The 14497-nt window shown below is 42.6% G+C and overlaps 1 protein-coding gene and 1 pseudogene across 6 annotated transcripts in view; both read right to left on the bottom strand.

Moving 5' to 3' along the window:
* Nucleotides 1-14497, bottom strand: part of DAAM2 (dishevelled associated activator of morphogenesis 2) — a 160773-nt gene that overhangs the window by 58384 nt on the left and 87892 nt on the right. For all 6 annotated transcript variants that reach the window (XM_072642003.1, XM_072642007.1, XM_072642004.1 and 3 more), the window contains exon 2: nt 722-924. In XM_072642003.1, the coding sequence (XP_072498104.1) occupies nt 722-889 (168 nt within the window). In that variant the 5' untranslated portion in view covers nt 890-924. The remainder of the gene's footprint in view (nt 1-721; nt 925-14497) is intronic.
* On the bottom strand, nt 12613-13480 carry LOC140526080 (actin, cytoplasmic 2-like; annotated as a pseudogene).

Here is a 14497-nt window from a genome sequence, read left to right as displayed (position 1 = left end):
TCCCAGTTCAGAGCCCTTTGGGTCTGCCAGCAATGAACATACCCAGAGAACCCTGTAGAGAGTCCCAGGGAAATTCCACACAGAGAGAAGAAAAGACAAGAGTTCAATTATTAGGAAGTCTTTTCAAGCTAACTGAATGATTTCCCAGAAGTCTAGGTCATCTGCTACCATAGAGCCCAGGCCAAGCAGGGGCCATTAAGCAGTGAAAAGGTTCATTTCCAAGGGGAGCCATTCAATGCCTCCAACCTGTTAGCTCCACTTTTCCAGCAATGCTAAAGAGATCTATAACCGCCCAGAAGTGGGTTTGGGCAGTGTATATCCCCTCTCATATAGGTCTCTCTGATTTTCTCTACACAGGCTCACAGATTTAAAGCTAGAAGGAACCTTAGAGTTATAGTTAATCTAATCCATTTTATAGAAAAGGGAAATGAGACCCAAGGAAATTAAGTGACTTGCCCAAGGTCTCAGAGCTAATAAGTAGCAAAGCTGGGATTTAAAGCCAGGCCCTTTGACTCTAGTCATATCCAACACATTTTCCTCTGTCTCTCAACATACTTAACTCCTTTGTCCTGGTCCTTCTCCTTCCCCGTCCCTCCTCTATATTTTTCTTCTTTTTTCCACACATTCTTGCTTCACATTCTAGTGGGAGCCTCCCATGCTCCTAATGCCATGGGAACTCTACCCTACCCCTCCCATTTTACTATCTTCAGAAGATACTGACCACAAGTTCTGCAAAACGGGCATTGAGCTCCTCTGCAGGGGGGATGGGGCTGGAGAACTCCAGGAACTGCAGCGGGTGGTTGTCCCGGAGGTTGATCTCAGGGATATCATTGCCCCCAAAGCAGCAGAGAAAGCCCAGGCCATGACGACTCCTCTTCCAGGGAGCCATGGTCAGTCAGGGCACTGTTATCTACTCATCGTGATCTAAGAAAGAGAGAAGAGGAGATATGTGAGAAGGCTCCCAAGCCAGAGAGTGCTGTGGATCAGAGATCATCATCATCAAAGCTTTTTTATCTTGTGCATTGCCAGGGTCTCTAACTTGAATGCCCCATAGCTATCCTTTCAGCAAACCCAACTTCTCACTGGGGATGCAAATATAAAAGTGAAACAGCCCCCATCCCCAAGGCGATCATTTTTTAATAGAGAAAAATAATATACATAGTAGTGGTATCCAGGGAAAGAAGTTTCTGGGGAGTTACAAGAATGCTGAGTTTATCCAAAGAGCATTCAACTAACAGGTTCTGTCCAGGGACAATGGCCACAAGCATGGTACCATTGATTTGGTTCCTGCATTTACAGTCGCCTCCACTGAAAGATATTTCTACTTCACCCTGTTTCTTGCAATAAACAAATCAAAATTCTTCATAAAATAGGACCCCAAGGAAATCCTTCAAAGCAGGTAAAGAAGGACATAAGACATATTTGTTTTAATTGGCTATCTAATTTCCATTGAACCCACTGCTTGATTCATTTTGAAATTCCTGATTTAGAAATGATTTTTTAGTGGGATGGCAAAGGGGCTAGACAGATCAGTGAAAAAGGGAATTGATTTTGAAATATGGTTCCTGCAATAGTGTCCTTCATCATCCCAATTCTGTCTAGTATGAATGGACTATGGGAGTAGGGACTCTAACAATTTCACCCAAGTAATTTTTGGTACTAAGGGGTGTTTTGATTAATATCAAATATCAGATGGCCCAACCCCCAACTCACTATTTTTTGTTAGCTCTTTGCACTGAGCATTCTTTGTATATAAGGTCAGGTGATAGGTTAGATTAATACATAGGGGAAAGAAAAGATAGTGTCTCCACACTTAAGCTACTATTCTGATAGGAAAACCATGGTTCCTGCCTACAAGATGCTCCCAGAGTGACAGGAGAATGAATGCCCAGAGGTGACAAGGTGGTACAATCAATAGAGCTCTGTTACTAGAGTTGGGAGGATTTGAATTCAAATCTAACCTCAGACACTTACTAGCTGTGTGTGATCCTGGGTAAGTTATTTAACCTTTGTCTGCCTCAGTTTCCTGCATACTAAAATGAGGATAATAATAGTACCTACCTCCTAGGATTGTTATGAGGATCAAATGAGACGATACTTGCAAAGTGCTTAATACAGTGCCTGGAACATAGTGTTCCTGTTGATCGGTCATTTTCATTGTAATTGACTCTTCATGACCTCTTTTGGGGTTTTTGTGGCAAAGATACTAGAGTGGTTTGTGAATTCTTTCTCTAGTTCATTTTACAGATGAGGGAACTGAGGCAAACAGGGTTAAGTCACCTGCCCAGGATTCCACAGCTAATATCTGAGGCCTGATTTGAACTCAGGTCTTTCAAACGCCAGGTCCAGGACTCTATCCACTGTGTCACTTAGCTGACCTGGTACATAGTAGGCACTTATAAATGTTTATTTCCTTCCTTCCTATGTACAAATAAAAACAAGAATTAACCAGCTCCTTCCTTAGTTTTTGTCAGATATAATTTTGCCTCCACCATGGGATTTTAGGCAGTATCAGAAGCAAGGGACCTGTGGCCCTTCCCCAATATACTCTGATGCTTGCAAAACTGGAGTGTGCTTTCAGTCCAGGGCTATTCAGCACCCGGCAGAATACCTGGCTATTCCTGCCTCCCTCATTCCATAGGACAGGAACACTTCTTTATCCCTGGAACACACCTTCACCATCCTTACCTTTGCTCATACCATTTCCCTTAGCTGAAATATGAACATCCCTCTCTGACTCTGAGTATTCGCAAGAGAATGATGCTAAGGGCAAGGGGAAGAAAGGAAGGTTTGGGGAGGCAGAAAAGGAACCTACAGGCAAAGCATCTTGCCATCAGTCCACACACTGCTCTGCCTAACTCACACTTCAGTTCTGTGGGATCCTGGCTTACTGCCTGCACTGGCCCCCCTCCCATGCACTGGACTCCAGCTTCACTTGCCTATTTTTTCTTGGCTGAACTCTATTACCCTAGTTCTACCCCTCCCCCTCATTCAAACTTTTCTATTCAGACTAAATCAGATGGCCTGTGATTATACCTGCTACATGTGGAGCCTGGGGTGCCTAACAAGAATGCAATTCAACCCTCTTTGTTTAGCTGCCTCCAAACATAGCTGGAAGCTTGGCCGATGTGTGGAGTATTGAGGAGTCATAATGACCCCGTCATACCGCAGCTGGGAATGTCTCGAGGTTACAGGAGGTTAGGATGATAGTGAGATAGGGGCCCAAGGGATAGAGGGGTTGATATCTGGGAAACCAGTGGCTGGATTTCTTTGATGGCATCCAATTCTACCCATCCTTCCTCACCCCACTAACCAAGTTGGCTCCTTGGCTGCCAACTCTGACCCGACAAGGGAGAGGGTGGCAGGAATCAGAGAAGGGACTGAGAGTGGAGCCATAGCTACCCATACCCAGCTGGGGTCAGGGTAGTCTCAGACCTTCCAAACAGGAAGTTGAGAGGGATCTGGGTACTCAGCACTCAGGGGAGTGCCGCATAGTTTGCCCTTTTAAGGGACTTGTTTAACAGCTCCTGAGTTTACAATACTGGGGATACCATCACCCATTGCTTCCCTTACTAAGTACTCCTTCTCCTTTTTCTCCTTAAATTCCATTTTAATATCATAGAACAGAAATCAAATTTTTGGACTGGAAGACAGCTTTTAGATTACCTACTCCAACTTCCTTAAACATATTTCTGATAAAAATATTGAGGCCCAGAGAAGGGTAAGTGACCTGTCTAGATCCTCAGCCAGTCCAGTGTCCCTTTCTAATAATACAGTCAGGTCCCAATTAGTGCAAAAAATAACTCCCCTGAAATGGTCAAATGTATTCAAATTCTCACTATTTGAGGTTATAATCATGTAAAGTAATGGTAATTTATTCTAGCCCAATGGAAACATGCAGTAAGAATAAAAATAACAGGGCCACTCCAGGGGATTCATTATTCAAACTAATCTAGACCTAGATGTATTTCACAATCAACAGACTGATCAATCAACTTGTTTCATATCTTATCCAGTCATCCACTCTGGACGTCTTGTCCTCTATCCTGCTGCGGCTCCATTTCTCACCTGGAATAGCACCCCCTCCCTCCTCCCTCTAACTGATCACTAGAAAAATGCTCCCAGTCCTTAGGTGAGTTTGCCTACTCAGCTTTGGAACTCCCAACCTGGATTGATCAATCTCAATCGATGAGTGAGTGAGTTTGGCCCATCATATCTGGTTGGCCCCAGCTCTCCACTACACAGTCTAAACTGTTATCATATATAGGATCTCCTCCAAACCTCAACTCCTTTCCATCTCTTGCTCTGAACTCCTATTAATCAAACTAATACTACCAATCAGATTAATCAGTAATCAGATTACTATAACCATTATTTCTTGAGAGGCCATATCAACTGACTGATTTATGGGTCAACGCACCCTCCTTGTGAATCCCAGACATATCCTTACTTCCCAGAACATCATTCTTGTCTCTGTGTGGTATCTTACTATTAAAATGTCAATCATTTGAGAACAGGGGCTGTCTCATTTTTGTATTTGTAGTGCCAGGTTAGCCACAGTGCCTGGCATATACTAAGTGCTTACTAAATGTGTTTTTCATTCATTCATTCAATCAACAAAGATTTATTAAGGCACTGTGCTAGGCACTGGGGGTACAAACACAAAAATAAAATAGTCTTTGCCTTCAAGAAGACTCTATTCTATCAAGATGATGTATATGCAAAAACATAAATATATACATATAAATACAAGGCAATTTGAGGGAACATTAACATCTGGGGGTATCCTATAGGAAAGTGACATAAAACTCAGATAGGAACCCTAAACTGCGGCCATATGTTGAGTTAGAAAACCACTTCTTAACATTATCTACATTTTATTGTATTTTTATGTATTTTGTCAAATATTTCCCAATTACATTTTAATTAGGTTTGTAGTTGGGACTGAAGTTGAGGTTGCTACGAGAGGCCTCATCTGATAATAACAGCTATCAATTATACAGCACTTTAAGGTTTTATTGTTCAATTGTTTCAGTGATGTCTAACTCTTCATGAGTCCATCTGGGTTTTTGTTTGTTTGTTTGTTTTGTCAAGGATACTGGAGTGGTTCGCCATTTCCTTTTCTAGCTCATTTTATAGATGAGGAAACTGAGGCAAACAGGGTTAAGTGACTTGCTCAGAGTCACACAGCTAGTAAGTATCTGAGGTCAGATTTGAACTCAGGAAGGTGAGTCTTCCCGACTCCAGTCCTGGAATTCTATTCAGTATGCCACCTAGCTGCCCCACTTTAAGGATCGCAAAGTGCTTCACTGATAGTCTCTCATTTTGTTCTCACAACTCTGGGAAGTACATACTATTACTGTCTCCATTTTACAGATGAGAAAACTAAGACGAAAAGGATAGTCACTTGCCAAGGAATCACAGAATAAATGTTAAAGACTACATGTGAACTCATGCCTTCCTGACTCCAGGTCTGGAATTCTATTTGAGCTTATTTTTGAAGGAAATTAGAAATTCTGAAAAGTGAAGGTGAGGAGAGAATAAATTACAGGCATGGAAAGGCAAAAAGACACCGAAACTATAGATGAAATGACATGTGAAAAAGGCAACAAAACTAGTTTACTGAACAAAAGAGTGAGTGAAGGAGAATGGTGGATGAGTAAATAATAAGCCTGAAAAAGTAGGCAGAAGCCAGGTTCTGAAAAGCTTTAAATGTCAGAGGGGCTTGTATTTGATCCGAAAAGCCAATGGGGAGTCACTGAAGCCTGCTGAGTGAGAATAACATGGTGAGATCTAGGCTTTAAGGACATCACTTTTCATAAAGCTGGTGCTGCTTGTCCTTCGAAGAGGACCGATGACATCATAGGTGGTGTTTTGACTTGTGTGTGAATTGAAGTGAGACAATGTTGCACAGAGTCATCAGCCTCACTCTCTCTTCTCAAGTCCTCAAAGTCCAGTGGCATGACAAAAGTCAGGAAGACCAGCTGTGGCTCAAGATGCAGTGGAAGACCTTGGCATCTTCAACGTCTGACCAAGCTCTGAGCACTCCACAGTACTTGCTTCATCTGCCTTCATGTCCATTGGAACAAGTTGTGTTCATCTGTCCATTCCACTGGAGTAAATCTTCACATAACTTGGGGCAGACACAACCCTAACTCATCCACATAGTCAGTTACTCTCAGTCTGGTTTAGCCCATCTGCCAAGAGGGTAGGATGTGGCTGCTGCCCATGCTATGGCTTCTTGGAACCACAGATGAGAGATGGGTGAAAGGTGAACACCAAAGGTGGATGAGCTCGGCAAGCCCTCACAGCAAAATGCTAGTCTTTCCTCATCATCCCATATATCCCACTTGGCACAGAGTAGTAAAATGGATCAGAGAGGATGGAAGGACAAGACTTGAGGCTGGGAAACCAAGGAGGAAGCTATTCCAATTGTCAAGATGAGAGGTGATGAGGACCTGACGTACAGTGGTGACTGTGTGAGTGAGGAGAAAGGGAGCAAATGAGAAAGAAGTGAGGGAAAACCAACAAGTCCTGGCAGCTGATTGGATATATGGGGTGAGGGAGAGCGAGAAGTCAAGATAACTCTTGAGATTGCAAATCTGCACGACTGGAAGGATAATGGTGCCCTCAACAGAAAGAGGGAAAAATAGATCAGGGAAATAGGATAATGAGTTCCGTGTGAGACATTTTGAATCTGAAAAATCTCATTGGTAACCCCAGACTGAACTCAGGAGACAAACCAATGCTGAATATATAGATCTGGTAGTCATCTACATAATGAAAATGAGAGAACAATTCTAATAGATAACCTTTGTATAGCATTTACTGTGTGCCAGGCACTGTGCTAAGCACTTTATAATTCTTATCTCATTTGATGCTCACAACAACCATAGGAGGTAGGGGTTATTATTATGCATATTTCACAGCTGAGGAAACTGAGACAGACAAAGGTTAAATAATTTGTCCAGGGTCCTACAGTTAGGAAGTGTTTGATTCTGGATTGGAACACAGGTCTTCCTGATGCCAGGCTGGGTGTTCTATCCACCTCGCCCTCTAGCTGACCCTGATAACTGAGCGCTAAAGAGGTCACCAAGAAGAGTGTTGAGAATGTGCCATGCCTTGGGCATGGTTGCACTTTAATTCTTCTTCACTGAATCTCTCCCCTTTATTCTATCTCCCAGAGAGGACTTCTTCCTTTTATTTAACTTTAGAACAGTACTGATATCTAAGTATCCCAATAGACTGGGAAAGAGAAGGCTGGAAGTGACCTACGATTATTAGGGTTGTTTCTCTCTCTTTCATCAGTGAGATGTGCTGAGTCTGCCTTTCCTCTCCTCCCTTCCAACAACTCTAGAATCCTTTTAGGTCTAGATTTCCAGAATATCAGAATCCCCCAGAGGATAATGGCACCATGCCTTGGAGCCTAGTGGGTAACCTGAACCATCTGCCCTTTTCCAAACAGGAAGAGAACAGGAGTGGCCTGGTATTTTAGAGACGTATCAGGCCCACTTTAGAGAAGTTGTCCCTGCTTGAGATCCAGGGTCTAAGGAGCAGACAGACAAGTTCCAGCTGTGTTTTGTCTTAGACTTGAAGCCATTTTTAAGTAAGGCATAAAAAGGAAATTCAGCTACCTCAACACCCCTGGGCAGTGGGTGATAGGGGTGGGCCTAGAGAAAGGTGATCAAAGGCTCAAAGATATGAAGTTTGAAAGGACCTTAAAAGTCAGTCCAACTCTCATTTTACAGATAAGGAAACTGTGAGACCTCAAGAGGCTAAGTGACTTACCTGGGATCACACAGATAATAAGTTATCAGAGGCAAGATTTGAACGCAGGTCCTCTGACTGTAGTTCCAGTGTTTTTTCTAATATACTTTTAATACTTATATTAAAAAATAATTTTACTTCTAATATACTTTTGCTAAATTTAACAGGTGATGTTTGGAAGATGCTGAAGGACCTTACCACAGGAGTGGGAACTAATCAAGGTAATGGAAGACTGAAAGCAACAGATTAGAACCATAGTCCTATAGATGTTGGGGATCTCATCAGCTTCTATAGATTCAATTTATAATCTCCATGCCAATGCAACAGAACATTCAGGCTCTATTTCTCACATGGGTCTTTTGTCTCTAACTGTCTGTTAGATATCTCTATCTGGATGCCCCACAGACATCTCAAGCTCAACACATCTCAAACTAAACTCATTGTCCCATCTTTCCCCTTAACCCAAAGCCTCCTCCAAACTTGCCTATTTCTATCAAGCACATCATTATTCTCCTAATCCAGGTTCCCAACCTAAGAGTCATCTTCAACTCTCCCCTCTCACCTCATATCTAATCAGCCACATCTTGTCAGTTTTCTCCCCTTCATATCTCACCTTTCTGTCTACTCCAACCACCGAAGTTCAAGTCCTTTTCACCTCAAGTCTAGACTACTACAAATATCTCCTAATTGACGTCTCTGAATCCAAGCTTTCCCCTCTCTACTCCATCTTCCTCTCGCCTGCCAATTTACATTCCTAAAGTGTAGCTCTGACCGTGTCATCCCTTTACCCAAGAAACTTCAATGACTTCTTATTCATTCTAGGAAAAAATACAAACTTCTCTGGTTGAGATTTAAAGCTCTTCACAGTCTGGCTCCAACACTTCTTTTCAAGTGTACTTAGAATCACTTGGTACATATCACTCGCCCCTAATAGATTCCATGTGCCAGATCCTTGCTCAGAATGAATGCAAGACTCAGACCTCAAGACTCCTCACCCTGGACCTTGATCAACAACTTCACCCCACAATGGTTTTGGTCCTTGTATACAAAGGATTTCAGTTGCTGTTTCCAAACTATAAGAAGACTACTCCAAAACTGGAGGTCAGCCAGTTGGGGCAATGGATAGAGGGATAGCTGGAGTCAGGAAGACTCATCTTCTTGAGTTCAAATCTGGCTTCTGATACTTACTACCTATGTGACTCTGGGCAAGTCACTTAACCCTGTTTGCCTCAGTTTCCTGAAAAATGAACTGGAAAAGGACATGGCAAACCACTCTAGTATCTTTGCCAAGAAAACCTCAAATGGGGTCATGAAGAGTCAGACATGACAGAAAAATGACTGAACAACAACTAATATGGATCCAGCTGAACTTGCTGTAGATTCTTCCTTCTCATCCCCTTTCCTTCTCTCTTATCATTGTGACCTCTAGTGATACTATGATACCCTGGAAAGAGTCCTAATAGACTCCATGTGTCAGCTATATTTGCAGCCAGGGGATTCGCGGTTCAGAACCCATCTCTGCCATTTACTGCCTGTACGATCCAGGGCAAAGCACTTCATGTATGTCAGTTTCCTCTGGGTGGGGGGCAGGGTATGATCTCTAAGGGTCCCTTCCAGCTGTGATTCTCCTGGCTGGATTTTCTGAATAATCTTAGGAAAATCACTAGGATGTGCCAAGTAGCAGCTCTGACTTCCCATGATGCTCTTTGGAGATGGTGGGACAAACTTATGAACGGTGGCTATTGGCTTTGCTATTTTGTCACAACTATAATAGAGAAAGGGAAACTAAAGGGAAAAGAGAAAGAGGGAGGAGGAAGAGGACGTCCTGGTCTGAAGGCAGAGCTGCCCCCACTCCCAGGGCCTGAGACATTCCTCTCCTGCTCTCCTTTTTCCACCGGGTCCCTTGAGGCCCCTGGGGTCTGGGAGTTGGGCCTGGCTCTTCCCGAAGCTGCAGTGGGGGAAATAAGGAATGCAAACCATTTCCTGCTTCACGGGCCCAGAGCGTCCCATTTTTCTGACCATTTGTGTGTTACAGAGGGTCACGCAGAAACTGAGCTCTGAGATCCAAAGAGCGGTAACAATGCACAATTAGTCATTTACAGTGGATAAAGTGCTTTCTCCCATAATAATCCTGGGAGGTAGGTCGTGGGTTTTTTTTTTCCAGCTGCCTTTTCACAGATGAGCAAACCAAAACTCAGGTGACAAGAATTAGTGAAGAACCCGGGTACCCACTGTCCAAGAGCACAGACCTGGAGGCCTCCTGGTACTTCTCCCATTTATTATGTATTTACTCCTGCCTCCAAGTCCTTACACAAACTTTTCCCTCCTGTGGTTTCTCCAGCAAATGAATGCTAAAAGTCGTCATTCTGCAAAATTTCCTTCAAGAACTTGCCTCTTCCAGGAAGCCTTCCTTGATTCCGAACTCTGCTGATTCTTTCAAGCTTCTTTTCTCAGAGGATCACGTGAATTTGAACTAAACGAACTAAATTAACCCCAATGCTTTCATTTTACAGCTGAAAAAGCAGGCCCAGAGAAGGTAAGTTATTTGTCCCAGCTCAAGAGAGTCAAATTTGTACCCAGGACCTCTGATTCCAGACCTGGAGTTCCTTCTACATGCTAGATGCTAGATCTAGCTAGGTCAACTTCTCTCAGTTGATACTCTACTAATCGTCAATTAAATATCAATTTTAGGTATTTTTATGGTGGTTTTTTTTCACATACATATAACATCAAATATATTATTTCATGCATAACTTCATACATGCACTGTCTCTTCCACTAGAAGGGGAAACATTTTGTGGGCTAGAATCATTCTGCCCCCAATATTCTGGGGACTTCTAAATGGGATAATGGAATATTTCTCTGCCTCCTAGCAGACTATAGGCTTCCTAAGGAAAGGTATCATAGCTCCCTCCTTAATCAGCTTTCTGAAAGTAAGGCCTGACTTCCTATATCTCCCCCACTTACTCCCATGGCAAAGTTATGCAGACAGGGAGTTTTCAATCCATGTTGCTAACGACAGTGGTATCATTTTCAAAATATGAAATACAGTGAGATATTGTTCATTTCTCTTGAAGGTCTCAGGTTCCATTCTGAGCACAGAACTAAGTATGTGAGCCCTTCCTTCAGCAGGCTGGGTGGGGCAGGGGATGGGGGGGGGGGGGCAGCACTTTCAAAATAACCAAGCTCTCTTTCCAGGACTGGGGTGCTATTTTTAGCAGCGACTCAAAAAAAAAAAAAGTGGTTTTCCCCTCTGCTCTGGGAAAGACAGAGAAAGCAAAGTCTGATCCAAATCCCCTCTGAGAGGCTGGTTCTCCCACCCTTCCCTCCTGCCCCCTCCCCCAAAGTTTTACTCCCTACCCCCAGGGCGCCTTCTAGAAGTAGGCTGGAGGGTATGAATGAATCAATCAGATGGAGACCAGAGATGAGGTTTTGGGGAGGGTGAGGAAAGAAGCTTGGAAAGAAGAAAATGGAACTTCCCAACTTGACATTTTTTCTGAACTATCAGCTTTTCAGACACTTTGGGGCCTTTCTCACTTAGTCCCAGCTTTTTTCAGAGATGGTAAGGGAGACATAGGCTTCTCTGCTCTGGGTCTCTTCTGCAGAGAGAAAGCCACTCTGCCCACCTGCCTCCAGGTAGGATGGCCTCTTTGCCAGTTCATACATGATGACAGGTGAGGAAGGGAATCTCTTATTTTTATTAAAGGTGTACAGGAAAAGGGAGTGAAGCTTGAGGAGATAAAATTAATACATTTCTCAGAGGAGAGTGTAGATTGGAATCCCAGATCTCCTACTTTTTATGTGACCTTGGTCAAGTAATTGAATCTCTCTGAGTCTCAGACTAGTCATCCATAAAATGAGGAAGCTAGATTCAATAATCTCTAAGGTCCCTTCCATGTCTAAATCCTCTTCTTACACCAGAATTATGTACTTTTCCCTGTCCTCGGTGGCAAATTTGAAACTAAGGGGGACTTTAGAAGTGAACAAGTCTCTCATTTTACAGCAGAGGAAACTGAGGTCCAGAGGGGTTTAGTGATTTTTCCCAAGGTTACACTTGATTTGAACCTAGGTTGTCTAACTTGAAATTTAGTATTCCTTCAGGGGTACCATGATGCTTCCTGTTGGTAAGGATATGTCTCCACAAGATGTATTGGGAGCATACAGCTTCTTCTCTTTCCAGTTCTCCTAGCTTCATGCTCTTAGTGAATCTCTTCATCTCTGTTTACTGAAAAAGAACTCCAATATTCATCTGGGAAAGACAAGGCAAGGGATATCCAATATGGCATAACCTTGAGGCTGAAGACATTAGCAAAGCAATGGGTCCTCCAGTCTCCTCTAGTTCTTTTTTTTCTCCCACCAAAACTTCTAGCTATGGTTTCTTTTCTTTTTTTTCATTTTACTTCAACACTTTTATTTTTCCTTATACAATAACATGTTGGGCATTACAGTCCTCAACTCTAAGGATGACTTACAAATTTGGGTATTCTACTGTCATGTGAAAACATTAAGACAAAATACACAAATCTCACATAAATTAACTAGAATCACAAATTTACAAGCTGCAAATGCAAACTTTTTTTTTTTGTAATACTTGAGTAATTTAGCCCTATGACACTGGGGGAAAATAGTGGATTAAGGAAAAAAACAACTGGTTCCTAACTCTTGGTTTCAATATATATTCCTGCTAGGATGGTGAACACACATTTAATTAACTGTTACCAGCTTTAGGAGAGAAATTCTGCAAGTCAGCTCTTTTAGATGCTAGAAATCTGATCTTTAGATACCCTGTACAGATCTGATGGTTTACAGAATTTATAGAACTAAACTGTACAGCCATTGAGTGTCAACCAGCCAGATACTATATGGCCATAAAAGTGATTCATAAAACACTGCAGTATCTCTGCAAAGAAAACCCCAAATAGTGTTATGAAGAATCAGACTACAGAAAAATGTCTGAACAGAAACATGGTAGAAAATAATACAGTGTTGGCATATAGATCCTTTTGGATATCAACATTCTACTTCATGATGGAAGTGATAGTGGTCTCATGAATGCCACAAGATTCCATATCCAGAAAGAATGGTTGGGAGAGGGCCTCTGGACACCTGAACCTCTCATTGCCAATAGCAATCACCTGGCCATCAGGAAACTCATAGCTCTTCTCTAGGGAAGAAGATAAAACAGCAGTGGTCATCTCTTGTTCAAAGCTCAGAGCAACACAGCACAGTTTCTCCTTAATGTCAGGAATGATTTCCTTTTCAGCTGTGGGTGTGAAGCTGTACCCTCTTTCAATCAGTATCTTCATGAGGTAGTCTGTCAAATCACAGCCAGCCAAGCTTAGGTGAAGGATGTCATAGGGAAGGGAGTAACTCTCCTAGGTGGGCAAAGTGTGCATGATACCATCACCAGAGTCCATAATGATACCAGCAGCAGGATCAGAGACATGCAAGGACAACATAGCCTGAGTAGCAACATATATGGCTGGAGTGTTTGAAAGTCTCACACATGATCTGTGTCATCTTCTCTCTGTTGGCCTTGGGATTTAAAGGAGCTTCTGTTAACAGAACAGGGTGTTCCTCAGGGGCTACACAAAGCTCATTGTAGAAGGTATGATGCCAGATTTTCCCCATGTCATCCCAATTGGGACAATAGGATATTTCAGAATCAGGATACCTCTCTTGCTCCTGGCCTCATCACCAACATAACTGTCCTTCTGTCCCATTCCCTCTATGACACCCTGGTGTCTTGTGTATCCCAACAATGGAGGGGCACACAGCCAGAGTATCATCATCCCCAGCAAAGCCAGCTTTGCACATACCAAAGCTATCGTCAATTACAAGAGCAGCAATTTCTTCTACCATTTTTGTTTAATCTAAGGCTGTGTACTATCCTAATCAGAGAAATTAGAGCCAGGGCTGGGTGGGGGTGAGGGGAGGAGTGATGAAAAGGGGGGGCTATCCAAAGTGCCGCTGACTACCAGTGAGTGAGACCTAGACAGAATTTCTAGTCATTTCTAGCGTCCTGCATTCACATTAGAAAACGTCCTGTTTATACTTTAGGGCCCTGCTGGACATAAACACTGGAATGCCAACACATTCCTTCTGGGTTTGGGCAGTGTCAAGAAAGGACAACTATCAAGCTGTTTCCATTCATTACTATGTATCCTACTGTGACTTCATGTTAAAAGATAACCTCTCTATGCATGTAACCCACTGGAAATATCAACTGGATGTGACTTATTTCTTCTACACTCCTATTCTTTCTGTTTACAGTTTGTATGGTATGAGTATTGTAAAGCCTGGTGGGAACTAGGTGGTCCAGTGGATAGAGCATTAGGTCTGATGTCAGGAAGCCCTGAGTTCAAATTTGAACTTAGACACTTAATAATTATGCATTGCACTGGGCAAGTCACTTAAACACTCTGTCTCAGTCTCCCCAACTGTAAAATGGGGATAATAATAGCACCTACTACCCAAGGTGGCTTCAAGGATCAAATAAGATAATATAAAAGCCCTAAGCACAGTGCCTGGCTTAATAAATTTTTTTTTTCCTTTTCTCCTCCCACTTCCCCATTAGTGACTACCTCACAGATTCTCAGTTGTCATGAAGTCTTTATTCACAAAAAAAAAAAACCCTCCTATCACCACCACTATGACTACTTTTTGGTTTTTTTTTTTAAGGAGCAGAGTATAAGTGGAAATAGAACAGATTGGAAGCCCAGAATCCAGC

The sequence above is a fragment of the Notamacropus eugenii genome, chromosome 2 (genome assembly GCF_028372415.1).
Source record: "Notamacropus eugenii isolate mMacEug1 chromosome 2, mMacEug1.pri_v2, whole genome shotgun sequence".
NCBI lineage: Eukaryota > Metazoa > Chordata > Mammalia > Diprotodontia > Macropodidae > Notamacropus > Notamacropus eugenii.
This window is presented reverse-complemented; position numbering and strand designations above follow the sequence as displayed.